The 19,664-nt window shown below is 40.1% G+C and overlaps 1 protein-coding gene across 3 annotated transcripts in view; it reads left to right on the top strand.

The window, feature by feature from the left end:
* Positions 1–19,664, top strand: part of C9 (complement C9) — a 222,970-nt gene that overhangs the window by 35,667 nt on the left and 167,639 nt on the right. For all 3 annotated transcript variants that reach the window (XR_016220048.1, XM_089312520.1, NM_001082346.1), the window contains 4 exon segments: positions 3,666–3,932; positions 6,740–6,980; positions 10,183–10,323; positions 12,956–13,134. Coding sequence is in view for 2 of the 3 variants with exons in the window: in XM_089312520.1 (XP_089168646.1) it covers positions 3,666–3,932; positions 6,740–6,980; positions 10,183–10,323; positions 12,956–13,134 (828 nt within the window). In the remaining variant the exon portion in view is untranslated.

Here is a 19,664-nt window from a genome sequence, read left to right as displayed (position 1 = left end):
CCCTGGGTCCACTGGATCCTGGAGACCTTCAGTGCCATACTATAGCCAGGGTCTGTGAGGACTGGCCAAGCAGCTGAGTGTGTGGATGCCAAGGTCTTTGAGGCCTGGTGAGGAGGCTGCGGGCATTTGGATCTGCTTTGTATTTGGGTGAGCCTACAGACAGAGTCTATCATGGTATGCCTGGGTCCTGGGTCCCTGAGGACATACCTGGCACTAGGTGAACACAGGCTTGGCCTGGAGATGGAGTCTGTAGGACTGGCCTGCTGTTTGCAGCCATAAGGCCAGCATGGATCTGAGCTCCGTAGGGGTTGACCTAGTACTGGAGTCAGACTAGTGGCATATTCCTCAGGTGGTAGCCTGGAGTACCAGATTGCAAGGGCCAGTCTGGCACTGGAACACCTGTCACGCGGGGCTGTGTGAGCTAGCCTCAGTAGGCCCAGGGCCCAAGTCTGTGGGTGCTGGCCTGGAGCCTTGGTGGCAGCAGATCCTATATTCATGGGGGCTATCCTGAAGCTAAGGCGCACCTGGAGTCCAAGGCTGCAGATGCAGGGCTAACCTTAGGGTGTGCTGGGCTCTCTGAGTCAGCAGGGGCTAGCCTGGTACTTGAGAGAGCCTGAAACTTGTGTCCACAGGTCTCAGCCTGCCATCTGTGGTTCCAGGGCCAGACTAGTACTGGAGCTGTCCTAGAGGCCAAGTTCTGTTGGGGGAAGTGGGAGGGAGATGGAGGCCTGGAGTCTGGGGCTGTGCAGGGCCGATGGAGGACCTGGGCTCGTGAGCCTGGCTTGACAGAGATGAGGGCTGGAGCCTCAGTCTATAGCTACTGGCAAAGAGTCTGGGGCCATAGGGACCTGCCTGGTACTGAATTTTGCTGTGAGAACACAGTACTAGAGTCCACAGCGAAGTCCAGTTCTCACTTGATCTCCTTCCTCCACCTGGAGGGTGTCTCTCTCCAAACTGTGCTGCCTGGGGCTGGGGGAGAGTTGCCATTGGTACCATCAGAAGTCTTTCCTGCCATCCTTCATTCATCTGTCCTTGTTTCTCTGCCACACCCAGGTTCTGTGATCTCTATTACCATTTCCCTGCTCTTTGGAGATATTTGCGTGTGTGGGTAGGTGCTCAAATACACAAGGGACCTACTCTGCTAAGTCTTACTCTGATATCTTGCTGAAGTCATTCCTCTGTGTGTCTCCACATAAATACCTGGCACAGAGCGAGCACTTGATAAGTATTAGTTATAATCGGTAGCTATTGTTGAGTTTAATACATTTATATTGAGCACCTACTGTGTGCCAGGCACTTTACTAAGCAGTGAGGCTAAACAACAAGTGGATAAGACAGACATGGTCTCTAATGACTTGGAGCTTATGATCTGAAGATATATTTAAAAACAATTACAAAAGATGTTGCTTTCATTTTTATTTTGTTTTGTTTTAAAAGAGGAGCCACAGGACGCTTTTAGCAAGAATGGTTTGTGAGTCTGTGAGGTCATGAGAGGCTTCCCTAAAGAAGCGATATTTAAGCTTAGACTTGGAAGAAATAGGAATTAACCAGGCCAAAGCTCATGGTGTGTGTGTGTGTGTGCACGCGCATGTGTGCGCATGTGTGTGTATGTTGTCAGAAGATTGTGGAAAGAGAGTAAGAGAACATTTAAGGAAAGAAAGGACCCTGTGGTGAGCAGACCTTTGGGTGTGAAGATGGTTAGGAGGCTGGCAGGCTGGTGTGCAGGCAGGGAGAGAGTAACCCAGAATAAGTGCAGTTTGTGTTTTATTTTAAGGCAGTGGGAAGGCTGTAAGTAGGGAAGGAACAGCGGTGAGGCTGCTCTTCCCTGTGAGGCGGGATGTTCTCCCCTGCAGCCCTGTCTTTGAAATAACTAGAAGCACGTCAGCCTTTCCCTCAGTCAGTACTAGCTGTGCATTCCCTGAGTGGCACAGACACCTACCTATCCACGTCACTGCCAGAAGAGACAGGTGTCCCTTTCCCAGGCAAGAATCGCAACTCACATCTGGAAGCTCCCTGACAAGGAAGCTGACCTGCTGCCACTGGGTATTAGTCCATTTTCTGTTGCCAATAACACAATACCACTGGCTGGGTGAGTTATAAAAAGATAAGGTTTATTTTGGCTCTTGGCTCTGGAGATGCGAGATTGAGGGGCTTTGGCTGGCAGAGTCTTCCAGGGCATCCCAAGGCGAGAGACAGGAGGTCAGAGTTGTCGCTCCCCCATTTGCAGAGGAACGACACAGGACCCTGCGCTGTCTTTTGTCTGCTTGGCCCTTCCTGGGTTTGCTGCTGGTTCTTCCCAGGTTGGCTGCCAATCCTTCCACCTCCGTGGAAGGGCGGTTCCCCCTGCCACTTTCCCCACTTCCGCGGGGGAGCGGCACACCGCCGGCCAGCTCTCTCGGGGGCTGCTCAGGTGTTCCTTCAGATAGATGTTCCCCTTAGATGTTCCTGGCGCATGTTGTCTCTCTCCTCCTTTATAGTCCTCTTCCACCAATCCCAACTCTACTACCCACACGCCGAGTACGCTGATCTCCTCCAATCAGGAGCAGGATCAGCTCCTGCAGGTTATTGGTCGAACTGGAGGCAGCTGTGTAGAAGTTGTTTCCTCCTCTCCCAGTGCCATATTGTGGGAGAACAGATGCATAGAATAAGTCTTAATTCCAGTAACTTAGTCTAGTCCGAGTTGCTCCCCACAAGAGTGTGTGTGGTGATGGGGGTGGGTGGTTGCCCTCCCTCTTCTTATAAAGCCCCAAGATTTGATCTTAGGTCTCCACCCTCAGGAACTTATCTAATCCTAATCACTTCCCACTGGCACCACCTTAAACACCACAGTCATATTACATTTCTACCTCTTAATATCTCGCAGTGAGAATTAAATTTCAACAGGTGACACCTTGGAGAACACGTTTAAACCGTATCCAAACCATATCACATTGATACCTGACAATAGCCAAATTGGCAGAAGATGTTTTCATTGAAAGTTTAATTTCTATTTTTTTTAAAGATTTATTTGTTTATTTGAAAGTCAGAGTTACACAGAGAGAGAAGAGGCAGAAAGAGAGGTCTTCTATCTGCTGGTTCACTCCCCAGATGGCTGCAACAGCCGGAGCTGCACTGATCCAAAGCCAGGAGCCAAGAGCTTCTTCCAAGTCTCCCACGTGGGTGCAGGGGCCCAAGGCCTTGGGCCATCTTCTACTGCTTTTCTAGGCCCCAGCAGAGAGCTGGATTGGAAGAGGAGCAGCCTGGACTAGAACTAGAGCCCATATGGGATGCCAGTGCCGCAGGCGGAGGATTAACCTACTGCACCACGGCACCAGCCCTAGCATGTAGCATCTTAACTGCAACAACAAACTCCTGTTTCTAAAGCTTACTATGTTCTAAACCTGCTTTATGCATTCTCACTGAAGCCTTTTAGCCAACTCCGGGTGGGGTATGATGAGCATCTGTATTTTCCAGGTTGGGAATCGGACTAAGCACAGAGAGGTTATTGTGTGCTATCCTTGAAGTCACAGAACATGTATTTGAACTTCATCAATCCCACTCTAGCACTTTCACTTCACTCTTTTCTCCCACAGTTTTTCAAATAATTGCTTAATTTTTGTTTGTTTTTATGCTGTTGTTTTTGTTTTGTGTCTTGTTTTTGGTAACACTTTGTTACTTTCTTTTAGACAAAAATTGATAAAAATTTCAGAACTGAATACTATGAAGAACAGATGCAGGCATTCAAAAGTATCATTGAAGAAGAGACATCAAATTTTAATGCAAATTTAGCTCTAAAATTTACACCCACTGAAGCAAAAGCAAATAAGACTGAAGAAGCTTCTCCAAAAGACAAGTCTTTGGATGATAATGATAAAGGTTTCTCGAGTAAATTTCGATTTTTGTATTCCAAAAATGAAACTTACCAACTATTCTTGTCATATTCTTCACAGAAGGTAAGACTGAGAGCATTTACTATAGAGAATATAAGGATAGGTTTCAAACTACCCAAGTTCCCTTTTTTAAGCCTAAGTATTTTGAGCAGATAGACATAATGAGAGAGAGAAAAAAATAAACTGACACATTCAAATCCTCAGGTATTTAGCTAGAAAGTCAGGAAGAGGAATGATGACGGGGGAACAATCTGATGGGATCTCGGGATCTTGGCTGATGGGATCAATCTGATGAGTCTGATGTTTGATGATATTGATCAAAGGATGTGGATTCAGAATTCAGAGCAAACTTTTTGATTGAGATTTTGGTAACATTCAATTTACATAATCACCACATTTGCAATAAAATACACAAGGAATTCTGCTCACTTATTGCAATGCCTTAGAAGAATGCATCTTTGTGCACTCCTGTGTGTATTTCTAAGTAATGTTGCCATGAAACTTTGTGCACTGCGTGTGGAATTGCCTACTTTGTGAGACACCCCTGAGATTTTGACAATGTGGGTTTTCTTAAAATACTTGAGCCAAATTTGAAGTTTATTTCATGGCCTTTGGAGTAAGAATAAAATATCCTTTATGTAATCAGAGTGATGTTGATCCAGTGTTCCTTCTTCCTTTCCTGGTGCCACAGCCATCTTCTTCCACATTAAAAATGATAATGATAATTCTAATATTCACATTATGCTTAATTTGGTAACTATTTTCTATGGTCTATTTATTGCTTCTATATTCAAATGCATACTCACCCAAAATGTATTATTGGAAAACACTTTAAATCATTCAACTAGAACTTATTTGCACCTACTACGTGACCTGTCCTGGGTGTTAGAGTACTTCTGTAAACCACACTGGCAGAGATTCTTGTCCTCATGGAGTTGAGAGCACACAGAGGGAGTTAAGTAAAAATGATAAATAGCAAAAAGAAAAACAAAAGGAGCTGCATGGTGTTTAGGAAATGATAAGTGCTACAGGATAAAAAGAAGAGTAGAAGCCGGCGCCGTGGCTCAATAGGCTAATCCTCCACCTTGCGGCGCCGGCACACCGGGTTCTAGTCCCGGTTGGGGCGCCGGATTCTGTCCCGGTTGCCCCTCTTCCAGGCCAGCTCTCTGCTATGGCCAGGGAGTGCAGTGGAGGATGGCCCAGGTGCTTGGGCCCTGCACCCCATGGGAGACCAGGAAAAGCACCTGGCTCCTGGCTCCTGCCAGGATCAGCGCGGTGCGCCGGCTGCAGCGGCGGCCATTGGAGGGTGAACCAGCGGCAAAGGAAGACCTTTCTCTCTCTGTCTCTCTCTCACTGTCCACTCTGCCTGTCAAAAAAAAAAAAAAAAAAAAAAAAAAAAAGAAGAGTAGAGTAGCAGAAAGAAAACCAGGCATCCCTGACAGGTGACAGAATCAAAAAGAAAGCTCAAGGCTGGAGAGGAGAGCTGAGCAAGATTGGTGGGAGAGGAGGTCACCATCAGCAGTGATGTATCTGGCAGGTGCAGTTCAGTAGTCTCTAAGGTAGGAAATAACCTGATGTGACAACCCAGTCAAACTGAACCAGAAGAAGGAAGAAGCTTCCTTGAAGTCGATCAGGAAGGCCCTCAGAGTCCACTCTAACAGTGTGGTCTTTTCCCTGAGTGACAGGAGATGTTGCCATCACCAAGGGCTTTATGTAGGCTATTGACGTACCCCACAATGTGTAAAATGATCACTCTAGCTACTGTTTATCTTTTTTAAGATTTATTTTATTCATTTTAAAGATACAGTGACAGGAAGGGAGAGGGAGAAAGAAAGGGAGGGAGGTGAGAGGGAAAGAAAGAGAGAGAGCTTCCACCTGATGGTTCCTTCCCCAAATGGCTGCACCAGTTGGGGCTGGGCCAAGCCAAAGCTGGGAGCCAAGAACTCCACCTAGGTCTCCTACATGGCAGGGGCACAATTACTTGGATCATATGCTGCCTGCTCAGGTACACATTAGCAGGGAGCAGGATGGGAAGTGGAGCAGTCTGGACTCAAACCAGTGCTCCAATAAGGGATCTGACATTGAAGGAGGCAGCTTAACATACTGCACCACCATACCAGCCCTCTACATGCTGTTGAGAAGAGATTTTGAGTGCTAGGAGTAAAAGCAAGGAGGTCTATAAAAAACCTGTGCAATAACCCAGGTGCTAGATGGTGGTAGCTCAGAAAGAACATTTGTAAAGTCAAACAGGATACCAAGGTTTTGAACCTGAGCAATTAGAAGGGTTGAGTTGCTGATGGAGGAAATGTTGGGTAGAGCACACCTAGCAAGGAAGTAGTTAAATTTTAGTTAACTTTGAGATGTCTCTTGGACATTCACTTGGACGTGAATGTATTCATACATAGTTTTGTTATAATAAGCATTTTCCATGAATCATTTATCAAGTTCTCTGTTGATGGGCATTTGAACTATCTCTAATTCCTAGCTAGTCATATTAACACTACTATGAAATTATTATACATGTGGACAGTTTTTCATTGGTTGTAGGTAAGTATGTTAAGAGTGGCATTGCTGATCATAGGGCAGATGTGTACTTATGAGAAACTGCCCGACAATTCGCCAAAGTGGCTGTATCAATTTATACTCCTACTAGCTATGGGCAAAAGTTCTGGATACCACAAATCCTCATTGATTTCTGGTACTGATAGTATTTTAAGTTTAGTCTTTAAATCAGTAGACTCAAGAAGGATCACACAGTCAATGCTACGAAAAGGTATTCCCTGTAGAAATTCTAGAGTTTCTGGCTGCTTCAATTTGAAATAATGAGGATAACATTCCTATTTTTCTTCTTCACCTAATCCACAACAAAGGAAAAAATGTTTCTGCTTGTGAAAGGAGTAATTCAACTGGGAAGATTTCTGATGAAAAATCGGGGTGTTATGCTGACAAATACCTTCTTGGATGATATAAAATCTCTGCCAACTACCTATGAAAAAGGAGAATATTTTGCATTTTTGGAAACCTATGGAACCCACTATAGTAGCTCTGGGTCTCTGGGAGGACGCTATGAGCTAATTTATGTTTTGGATAAAGCTTCCATGAAGGAGAAAGGTATGCCTAGAACTGGAGCTCTGACTTCAGTTTTGTTTTGATTAAACATGACTCCTTTTGCTAACCTCTTTCCATGGTTAAAGTCTATAGAATAAAGAATCTTGTAAGCTGCTGTTTTGAGAGAAAACTCTTCCTGCCCTTTCAGTCCTAAAATCCCATCAAATAGCAAACTGTCTTTCTCCTCGAATTAGTTGGTTTGGTCTCACACTACTCCACAGCATTATGGAGAGTTATGCAAAATTGCATTGCATGCTATGTGGTATTACTGCTTTGAGTACATTTTAAAAAAATATTTACTTATTTATTTATTTACTTATTTGAGAGGCGAGGATATGGAGAGATAGAAAGGGAGAGCACATGAGCGTACGCCCCTGTGTGCTAGTTACCTCCTTAAATGCCTACAGAAGTTAGTGGAGTAGGGGTGTGGGAGCAGATCCCAGTCTCCCATGTGGATGGTAAGAACACAACTACTTGACTCATCACTGATGCCTTCCAAGGCACACATTAGCTGGAGTCAGGAGCCAGAGGCAGGGATCAAATCCCAGCACTTGGGTATGGAATACAGGCAACCTAACAGCATTTCCACTGCTAGGTCAAATATCTACCTATTCCCAGTAAAATGTTTTTTTTTAAAAGGTAAAAGAAAGTATAAGGAACATGATTTATATAACTTATTTTTTAATCATAGACTGGGTCAATTTATGTATAATGATTCTCTTCCCAATGTTGCTCTGTGTTTTCTCTTAGAAGGGAAATTAGAAGCCATGTTATCATATAAATCTCACATTTTACAACAAGGGCAGAAAATTACCTTGTATGGCAACAATTCTGATCACATTGTACAGAGGTGCTTGAATTGGGACCATGTTGACTAGGTTTGGGGCCATATTTGCAAACATGGGCAGAGGGCTGGGTTTGGTCATTAGTATCTACTGTAGATACAGGCAATGCCCGTGTGCTATAGTGTCACCATCCTGGCCTAAAGTGTTCACCTAGGCTTTTTAAAATAAAATATATGCAACGTGAGTTTGTTAATAAATTTTAGTCACTTATCATGAGTGATTATGGCTAATTTATAATATCACTAAGAAAGTGATATATTACCAGCATGTCCCCTCTCAGTCTCTACAGGGCGGAATGTCAAGGCGTCAGGTGTCATGTAAAGAATGAGATGTAATCTGACATTCCCCCACAGTCTTCTTGGAAGAAGACTTCCCAAGAGGTGTGAGTTTGAGGTCACTTGGTTTGCACTGTTTCAAAGACTGTATCCACAGCATAGTGAGGTCCATCTGAACCTCACCAGCTAGGATATAGGATATACTGGTGGAGATATCACACAGGGGAAGAGTACAGGAGGATTGTTTCTTGATTAACTAGAACATCAGAAGAAAAAAACTCAGTGCAGGTAATCAAAAGACCAGGAACTAAGAAGACCAGGCTAAGAATTTATGTGATGAAAAAATATCCATAAGCCAAGATTTTAAATTCTGGGCATTGCAGAACTTAGATAATTGCCTTCTAGCTATGATAGTCAATGATCATTAGGCCAATTCCAGGGTCTTCACAGAAGAAGCCATCTTTGTTTCAGTGCCTGAGGATCAAGTCATGTCCTTTATCTCAGTTTGGAAAGTCTGGACTTGGAGATGTCGCTTGCTGATGCAGGACCCTAAGTCCCTTCAGGGCACCTAAGCATCTTTCACCTGCATTTTCTGAATCAGAATGCTCATGATTCTGAAAGATGGTTTGAAAATCTACAATTCTGAATTTGTGGCCCTTTATTTTTGTCCTTCTTCTCTCCCTCCCACTGGAAATGCCACTAGCTAATTCCTAAGTTGTTACTAATTGTGGGTACATAAGGAACATTCATTGGATGAATGAATGCCCCTAGGTGTCTACTTCTAAAATTCATGGTTGAACCCTGTGATTAACTTAAGTTCTCCCTTTCCTTTTTCATAAAGCATTTGACTTTTTTTTCATAAAGCATTTTCCTGACTTCCAGGAAACATAATCACATGTGTGTGTGTGTGTGCGCGTGCACGCACGCGTGTGCAAAAATGAAAAATGTGAATAGAAACTGATATGGTCAATGTGTTGAGGTATGGACAATTTACCCTTAAGGTAAAGGAATCACTATCTTTTAAAAATTGAAGAATAGACACTAAGATGGATTTTGAGAAAATGCTGTTCTTCCCACACACCAAAATGAGTCAGCCTCCAAAACTGATGTCTACTAACTAGCATTTATAAAACCAAAAATAGGTTTCATGTGTACAAGTCATCTCTTCAAAGCATAGTGCTAGTTACCTTAATGATGAATTCAGTCTTCCAAAAGAGGATCAGGAGATGTTGATGCATTTATGATACAATTATGAAGTTGATACTCTCATAGGGAAATGCTTTATAGTCAGACAGCTGTGGGTTAAAATCCCAACTTGGCTTCTTATTAGGTAGATGCTGAGCTATCAATACGTTACTTACATACTCTGTGATTAGAAATCCTCATCTATAAAATTAGCATAATAATAGTTCTTATCTCTTAAGGACACGGTGAAGACTATTAGTTAATGTAGGGGTAGAGGCTGTGGCTCAGCAGACTAAACTGACACTTAGGAGCCCCACATCCCATATCAGAATGCTGGTTGGAGTTCTGGATCTTCCACTTCTCATCTAGCTCTCTAATCACTTGGGAAACAGCAGATGATGGCTCCGATATTTGAGTTCCTGCCACCCTTGTGGGAGGTCATATGGGAACCCTGAGCTCCTGGCTTCAACATGGCCCAGCCCCAGCTGTTTAGGGTATCTCCTTTTCAAATAAATAACAAATATTTTTTTCAAAGCAATTAGTGCAAACAAAATGCTTAGAATGATGTCAAGCATGTCATAAGCATTCACTACGTGTTAGATATCATTGCCCCGTTTTATGAGATTAAAGATAAAGGGATTCACTATAACTGCCCTTATCTGACCTATAACTCATCCTTTCTGGGAATTTAACATGTCCTGTGCCGTTAAGTTAATAGGCACAGTCAAAAAAGGTCACTGAACTCTAATATGAGGACAAAGCAAGATACACCTGATCTAGCATTTGAAGTCAATGATTATTTCTAGAAATCTCAGTAAGTTTCTTACTAAACAGCAAAATTAAAATTTATCTTCATTGATAGGCATTTTCTAATAATATCCAAATAAATATTTCAAACAGGGATTGAGCTGAATGACATAAAGAAATGCCTTGGGTTTGATTTAGATTTATCTCTGAATATCCCTGGAAAATCTGCTGGGCTTTCGCTCACAGGACAAGCAAATAAAAACAATTGCTTAAAGAGTGGTCATGGTAATGCTGGTAAGTACATCCTAACTTTTTGGATTACAAATGTTGGTGAGTAAAACCCTCTCACAATGAACCTGTCTTATTGTCTACCATCTTTATTTAGAAAAACTCAAAGTGCTTTAAAACTGTTTAATCTTTATAATTTTCTTTCCAAAATAACGTAGACACAAATAGCCAATGGACATATTTTCATCAGCATCACTGTTGTGTCAATTCTGCAGTGTACAACTCCAGGGGGCACCATTCACATTGGCCATTGTAGAGTTCTATTCCCAAGGGTAGAAATGCATCTGGTGGCAAAATTTGCTCTCTCTCTGACTAATTTTAATCAAAGTTGGATTGGTGGCAGTACTATGTACATCCATTGACTAATAGGAAGGCCCAAACTCTATCTCCAGTGAAGTCTTCCTCCTCACTTAAAATCCATCATCCATCCTTAGCATTAAATCAGTATAGAACTTTATCAAAAATATATTTTTAGTATAAGCATGTGGATGCTTCTAAAAGTTCATGTAAAATAGAATTAAAAGGTAAGCTTATTTTGGTGCAAAAAATTTTGAAATCCATGCATTGTCTTTTCATAATATGCATTTTTCATGAACTTTTAGAAGACCCTTCATATGCATTGATTCATCTTGAAATTCCTTGGCAGTTATAAAAATTCACAATTCTAAAAAGCACACAGCAGTTTGTTAAAAATGACATAACCTGGGGAAAGAGACATTGAATTTTGGGGTAGAAGGAAATTTTACTTTTCATATTATTCTTTTTGGGACATTGGTTTTTTTTATAATATCAAGTTGGTAAGCACGTCAATGCAAAATATAATTATGAATGTAAGTCTTTAATAAGAAAGTTATATGGTATACCCTGTCATGCTGAGTTCCCATGCATATATGGACTGTGAATTATCAATATATTTAAATATCTGTACCACTCTTATTTTTTAAAAGTCTATAATTACTAATAAAAGTTGTCCTTAGAAATTAGTGAAATGGACACTATGAGAAACAGTGACTTGATCAGCTCTTGTCCTGATGGTTGATGTACAATGTAATACTTTATCCATTTTAGTATTTTTTTTTTGTTCTAGTGCCATTGGTTGAACTCTGTAATTAACACACAATTATTCTTAGGTGTTTAAATTTTAACTGAAAAGTGATCCCTGTTAGGAATTCGGAAAACATTATGTTGAGTGAAATAAGCCAATCCCAAAGGGACAAATACCACTTGTTCTCCCTCATAGGTGACAACTAACTGAGCACCAAAAAGGAAACCTGTTAAAGTGAAATGAACACTATGAGAAACGGTGACTTGATCAGCCCTCACCCTGACTGTTGATGAGCAGCTTAATATGTTATCCCTCTTAGTATTTTTTGTTTGTTTGTTCTACTTAATACTTTTGGTTGAATACTGTAATCAATACACAATTCTTCTTAAGTGCTGAAACTTAACTGAAAAGTGATCACTGTTAAATATAAGAGTGGGAATAAGAGAGGGAAGAGATATGCAATTCAGGACATGCTCAAGCTGACTTACCTCAAACGGTAGAGTTAGAAACATACCAGGGGATTCAAATTCAATCCCATCGAGGTGGCATGTACCAATGCCATCTCACTAGTCCCAGTGATCAATTTCTGTTCACAATTGATCGTAATGATAGGACTAAGAACCAAAGGGATCACATAAACAAGAATAGTGTCTGCAAATACTAACCAATAGAACAAAAAAGGGAGAGAATGATCCAACATGGGAAGTGAGATACACAGCAGACCCATAGAATGGCAAATGTCCTAAACAGCACCCTGGCCTCAGAATCAGCCCTTAAGGCATGCAGATCCGGCTGAAATGCCCATGAGAGTATTTCAGGCATGGAAAGCCAAGACACTCTGGGGGAAAAAAAAAAATCTAAATGAAAGATCTCCACGAATGAGATCCCAGTGGAAAGAATGGGTCATCAAAGAAGGAGGTACCTTTCTCTGAAGGGAGGAGAGAACTTCCACTTTGACCATGGCCTTGTCTAAATATGATCAGAGTCAGTGAACTCAGGCGGCTTCCATAGCCTTGGCAGCTCATGACAAGAGCCTAGGGTGATTACTGATGCCATAAACAAGAGTGTCAATTTGTTAAGTCAACAACAGGAGTCACTGTGCACTTACTCCTCATGTAGGATCTTTGTCCTTAGTGTGCTGTACATTGAGATTTAGTGCTATAACTAGTACTCAAATAGTATTTTTCACTTTATGTTTCTGTGTGGGAGCAAACTGTTGAAATTTTTACTTAATGTATGCTAAACTGATCTTCTGTATATAAAGAGAATCGAAAATGAATCTTGATGTGAATGGAAGGGGAGAGGGAGTGGATAAGGGGAGGGTTGCGGGTTGGAGGGACGTTATGGGGGGAAGCCATTGTAATCCATATTCTGTACTTTGGAAATTTATATTCATTAAATAAAAGTTAAAAAAATAAAATAAAATAAAGGAAATTTGGGGCAAAAACATAACACAACTCCCAGTTACAATTAAAATTCAGTAAGTACACCAGACCATACCGAAAATGCTCAATGAATATGCACAGATATCATTCTTGGTGACTGATCACAGAACTACAAAGGCGTCTCTCTAAGTTCTCTTCTTCTTCTCAGTAAACATCACCAGGGCTAACCTCATAGATGATGTGATTTCACTCATAAGAGGAGGAACCCAAAAATTTGCGTTTGAATTGAAAGAAAAGCTTCTCACCAAAGCCAAGATGGTTGACGTGACGGACTTTATCAATTGGGCCTCTTCCTTAAGTGATGCTCCAGTGCTCATCAATCAAAAAGTAAGCAATGTCTATTTTCTTTACTTATGAGATAAAAATAAAAATTAGCTTTCTTTCCCAACATCTGCTCATTGTAGTTAATATCTAGCCACTTAGTCCATCCCTGAAGAACTGAGGCTCCCAGGTATTTAAACTCTAGGAATACTGTCTTTTTCGCATGATTAACTGCAGAAAAATGAGTACACTTTAAGGATTTTTTAAGTAAGTCAGAAAAAGGAAATAAAGATTCGAAGGTGGGTACATAACAAGCTCCCATTCAAATTCTCACCAATTTGCCTTTCCCATTGGCAACAATGAGCAGGCACAGTGTCATGGTGGGGAAAGATTCCCTGTTGATGTTTTCCCAAGGTTTTTCTGCAACCACATTGGCTGCCATCCTCAAAACACTGCTTTTAAGCAGCTGCCATTGGAATGACTATTTCCAAATAAAAGATTATATCATTTTCTCATTGAATGTCGTAATTGGCTCAGACGAGCAGGTGACTCTATCCAAGAGAGATGTGAGCTTGCAAAATGCACTCCTGTCTCATCTGTGGGAAGAGAGAGGTCACAGAAAGAAGGCACAGTGTGCTACCCAACAGCCCCAGCTGGGTTCCTTTCTCTGTTCCTCACTAGATGTCTGATGTTTCCTGACTACTAAAACTCAGAATTCCCCAGGTCTTTGTGTTCATCCCGAGGATTTAGTAAGATTTCTTGTACAGAGCCTCTAGCACAAACTGACCCAGAATAGGTGCCCAGGAATAGCCACTTGACCTCCATCTGCCCTTGGTGGCCCCTGGCCTTCATGTGGCACTAGGACCACTCCCAACACTGGAAAACTCTGATATAATTCTTAAGAAAGGACTATTCATGTGGTTTCCAGGAAACTAAGACCAAGGATGATTATAGTAGTGTTCAGCTTATAAACTCTTGGGGAGTTCACAGTTGATCGCTTATTCCTAGGGGAAAAAGGTAATATTGTAATTGTAAAGGTTTAAATGCCAGTGTTATTTATCCTCATCTTCCTTCCCCCAAACAAACTAAAAACTGTTTTTCTTTGCTTCATTTGTTCCTGATCTTGTTAACATGTGGTTTTTCTACCTCCTTCTATAGCTTTCAGTGTTCCCTGGTATGTTTCAGTTATCTTCTCATAGGTCATATTTGTCTTGGACTGCCCCTTCAGTCAAATTCAAGTTTGTTGAACTGGAATCACAGAGTGTTGATATTTTTCATAGTACTAGTTACTGGAGAACTTTATTATTTTATTCTATTGTAATGTGTTTTAAGGGTGAGTGAAGCCACTGAAAAATATCTCATTTAGTTTGAGAAAAATCAGAAACAAAAATTAAGGGGATAGAACTCTGGCCTCCACCTGCAGTTCCGGCATCCCTTATGGGTGCTGGTCCTGGCTGCTCCACTTCTGATCCAGCTCTTTGCTAATGGCCTGGGAAAGCAGTGGAAGATGGATACAATTCTTGGGCCTCTGCAACCATGTGGAAGATCTGGAAGAAGCTCCAGGTTCCTGACTTCAGATTCGCCCACCTCCAGAGGTTGAAGTTGTTTGGGGAGTGAACCAGTGGACATAAGACCTCTCTCTCTCTCTGCCTCTGCCCCTATGACTCTGCCTTTCAAAGAAATAAATAAATCTTAAAAAAAAAACACAAAAATTATAATCTAGTCTCTCATGAAGTTATAGAAATATAGGCATTCATATATAGGAAATTATTTCTATAACTTCAAATATTTTTAGTCCAAAAGCAAAACAAAGAGGAAAAAAATGCTGGCCATATTAGTATGACCAGATAGTAAATTAAACAGAAGATTCCCTTTTAAATTTTTAAATTTAAATAAATAATTTAAATAAATAAATTTAAATTTAGATTTTTAAATTTTACTAAATTTAAATCTATGTAAATTCATTGTCTTGAATTCAGTAAACTAAATCTGTTGGAATATTTAAATAATGGAAGAGTTGATAATTGAGGTGGTTGTGTACGTCAAGGTGAACATCTAAAGTAGCTTATGTGTTATCTACCAACCACGTTCAACTGGGTCCTTACACAGATCCAACATGGTTTTCTGAGGAGACCTTAATATAGTCCTAGAGCTAATTTTTATAAAACTTTTACTAATGATTACAAGTAGACCTACCAAAATATTAAAAAACCTTCCAAAACTATTTTGGCACAGCCCTGCTGGCTCGATGCAAAATATAACTTCTCCTATTTTTAGGGGACATTGTTTGCTGCCCCAGATCTGTCGATTAGCATGAATTCCACCTACAATATCTGTGATATCTGTGTCCATTTCTTTTTTTCATAATTGGAAGCCTGGTCTTTAATGTCAATGATCTACCAAGAGAAATGTCAGCAAAAGTTAGTGCCCCATAGACTACTTTTTCAATTTGCCTTTTTATAGAGAAAGTTCCAAAAACAATAAATATTGTGGTTTTCATTGACTTTGCATGGCTTTTAAACCCCTGAGGAAACATAAGCCATAGTTAGTTAAGGTTGACCTTGAAGTAGATTCCAAGTCATTTTGGGCTCGTAAAGCCCATCGAAGTGACCCTTTGCTTAACTGATAGCTATTTCCAAGCAGCAATTACATGATCTATAACCACTAATTCATGCTTTGCTAGGAGGAAGCATTCTGTTGTGTGGATGGCATGTTCAAACACTGGGGATGGCCTTCATGTTAAAGTAATTGGCTGTCCTGTTTATTTAAAGAATTGGTAGAACCTTTCCCCACCTAACTCTACACTGGTTTATATTTAATCCTCTGCAGCAAATTAAATCAGCTATTTAGGTATTTGTAATGTAAATACTTTTATCTTGAAGGAAAGACCAGGAAGTTATACTGCCCTAAGTTAAGGCCTGTATGAATATATTAATGATATGTTCTAAGTAAATTACTTGGAGAATAATATATTCCAAACAAGACTAAGTATGGCCATTCTCTATGAAGCATCTGTGGCTTTGAATCTCCCCTTTTTTGGGTACTTTCAGCAGACCCAAAACACTTGTTGGGGAATGTCTTAGCCCAGCCCAAGATTTTTTCTTTTCTTTGGCTCTTCTCCATGCAAAGGACATAGGCTAGCTCCTTCTTAAAGTATTTACTCTTCTCATGGTCTTCAACTTTCATGAAAGTATGTGAATCTTACTGCTAGCTTGCCTGAATGTTAACACAAATGATTCTGCATTTTCTCTCAGCACAAGAGCTGCACTTTCATTTTTTCTGAGATGTAAGGCTACAAAGTAGTTATAAAAAAGTCAGCTGGGAGAAATTAAATCTGTTAAAGATGGCCTGGGAGATAGAAAGTTTATGATTTCCTCTAGAATGATAGCAGCAAGACAGATATAGCTACATTATAGCACACTGGCTTCCTGTAAAGTTTTGTTTTGGCACTATAAGAAACAAAGTTATGTAACCAATTGCTTTATTTCCTGAAAGGATGTTGCCTAATACACTGCTCCCTTTATAAGAACTCACAGGAAAAATTACTCTTTAATCTCATTTGTTCCTTTTGGAAATCAGGTGAGTTTTCTTCGATGCATGAAATCATTAAATTCAACTGTGTTATACACAGTTCTCTAGAAAAGATGGCCAAATTTGTGACCCATCCTGTGCAAATGGGAGGGATCCTTCTGGCATGAACTTTGCTTGTGTTGCCTTTGCCCCATCTTGCCTTTTCCACACTCAGTCCTTTTCCCATTCTCCCAGGCACTGCGTGTTAGGAAACATCAGCTCTTTCTGGAGTAACAGGGGGTAACAATGTTTAAATGTTGGTATTTTAAACGACTATAGTACCAGTCTGTGTTAGAACTGCTACAGCTGTGATAATACAGTGAGATTCTCTTGTATTGAGAAGAAAATAATAATTCTAATTCTCTTGTATTGAGAAGAAAATAATACTCATTGTATCAACAAACTACATTTGTTTTATGTGTAGAGTTTATTTTGAATGTCTATAAGAAATATAAATGTAGTTCACATGAAACACTGTTATCAGTTTATTTGTATTTTAGAAGCTTCATGATGGAATATATCCACTGAAAATATAACTACAAATCACAGAAAGGTTAAAGAGTTAATTTTTATGGGAGAAAAAGCAGTTGTGTTACTCAATTGAAAGCCAAAGATCATCAGAGAAAGGTGTGGCTCTTCAGGAAACTTCTTTGGTGGCATTTTTGAGGCTCCTCTGAAAAGGCTGCCAATGCAAATCCTTCATGTGTATCTCTTTGAACACTGTCGTTTGTCCAGACTGTATTTCCTCCGTGCCTCTGTATTCTTGTATCTCAGATTATCTGGCCTTGGATTTCCTTTGAAGGGTAAAACAAGACAGATTTCTTTTCTCAAAAAATCAAAATAACTATCCCCCATGTTTATGTTGTTTGTGCCAATGTGGCAGTGTTGGTAAGAGGTTTCTTTCTTTCGGATAAATATGTCATAGTTGAAATCTGAATCCTGTATACTAATTCATGAAAAATTATACCCATAGACAATTGTAGAAGTTTGTTTTATTTTCTGGGTACGAGCCTATTTTAACTCAAGTGTTGCGAATATATTCTTGTACTTAAAGATTTTTACCCTCTTAATGACATTTTCTTGAAAGATTCATCTTGTGTATTTTTTATTTTGAAATAACTTGAGACACAGTAAAATTGCACGACTGGTATAGACAGTAATATTGCAAAACTAGCAGAGAATTCACATGTATGCTTCACCCAATAATTCCTAATCAAAATCATAAAAATAGCACTGCCTACTCAGCTGAACAGTGGCCCTCCCTCAAATTCCGCAGGTTTTCCCTTACTGTCTGTTTTCCTGTTCCAGGATCTGACCCAAGGCTGCAGGTGCATTTAGTTGTCTGTTATCTTTCACCTCCTCCAGTCTATGGCCGTGCCTCAGACTTTCCTCATCTCTCATGACCTTGACACCCTTGACGAGGACCTGTCAGTCTCCCAACTTAGGTTTTAAGTAGAATGAGGTTATACATTTTTTGGCAATAATACCACATAAGTGCTCTTAGGTATTTCTTGGTGTGTGTTGTGTGAGTTGTGATGTTGATGGCTTCTTACTTTAACATTCTCAAGTGTATCTATCTATCCATTATAGTTAGTGCTTTCTATGTGCTATTTAAAGTCTTTTCATACCTCAAGGCCTTGAAGAGTCTTTGCTGTACAGCATCCAGAAGCTTTAGGGTTTGGGTTTTACTTTTATATCTACAATATTTTAGAAAATATCTTTCCAGTCACCAGGGTAACATCTAGCAAATACAGGGTAAATGATGTGATGTTTTGTTTTTGAATCAACACTATGTTGGCAGATTTTAATGTAATAAGATATTTAAAAATAGTTACAATTTCCAAGTAGTAAAATTTACCCTTATTTAGTGTACAGGGTTTGGCAAACACACACAGATAAGAAACTGCAATGAAAATCAACATGCAAAACATTTCTACCACATAGGCAATTCTCTCGCATCCATGTTTAGTCACACCCTCCTAACCACCTTTTCTGAGCTACCAGTGATCTTTCTGTCCCTATAGTTTTGCCTTTGCAGAAGTCACACAAATGCAATTGCATAGCCTTTAGAGCGTGGCTTATTTCACTTAACATTAGGCACTTGTAATTCACCCACATCGTCACATGGATGACTAGTTCATTCCTTCTCTGTTCCTAAATATGGTGTAGATTCCATGGTACAGATGTAGCAGCTGATTAACCTAGTCATTCCCTGATGGACAGCTGAACTGTTTCTAGTTTCTGTGGTGATTGTGAATAATATTAGGAGAAACATTTGAACACTAGAGTTCGTATGAACATGTTTTTCATTTCTCTAGAAGAAGGATGGGCTGGTCATACAGGATATGGTTACCTATAAAGTTATATATGACATGGCCAAGATATTTTCCAAAGTTCTTGTATTCCTCCTTGAAACATGAGTTTTAGTTCCCTAGATAATCATGTCATCTGAAAGAGAGGGTTTTATTTATTTCCTATTTCTGTGTCCTTGATTTCATTTTCTTGCCTCATTGGATTGTCCAGGATCTCCAGTATGTTGAATGGGAGTGGTGAAAGCAAATATGTCCTTATGCAAATATTTCTTATGCATGAGAGCAAAGCCTTTAGTCTTTCTCTATTAGGTATGATGTCAGATGTAAGTTTTACAGAAATACCTTTTATCAGGTGGTGGAAATTCCCTTTATTGCCTAGAATTTTTGTCACTAACAGATTTTGAATCTTGTCAAAGGATTTTCCTTTCTTAAAATTATCATGATTTCTATCTTTAATCAGTTATAATGTGCATTGGCTGACTTATTAATATTGATCAAATGTGGCATTTAAACCAGGTTGTATTCCACTAGGAATTGTTAGGTTGAGGTATTTTCATGTATGTCCCTGAGGAATGTTGGTTTCTAGCTGGCTTTTCTGAAATGTCTTTATTTGCTTTCCTATCAAAGTAATGCTGACCTCCTAAGATGTTCTGGCAATGATTACTTCCATTCTCTGTTGTGGGAGAGTTTCTGTAAAATTGGTATTATTTATTC

Source organism: Oryctolagus cuniculus, chromosome 14, assembly GCF_051225735.1.
Source record: "Oryctolagus cuniculus isolate XC-2025 breed Fujian yellow rabbit chromosome 14, ASM5122573v1, whole genome shotgun sequence".
In the NCBI taxonomy this organism is placed as follows: Eukaryota; Metazoa; Chordata; class Mammalia; order Lagomorpha; family Leporidae; genus Oryctolagus; species Oryctolagus cuniculus.
The sequence above is the reverse complement of the archived record's forward strand: the minus strand, read 5'-3'. Positions and strand labels throughout refer to the sequence as shown.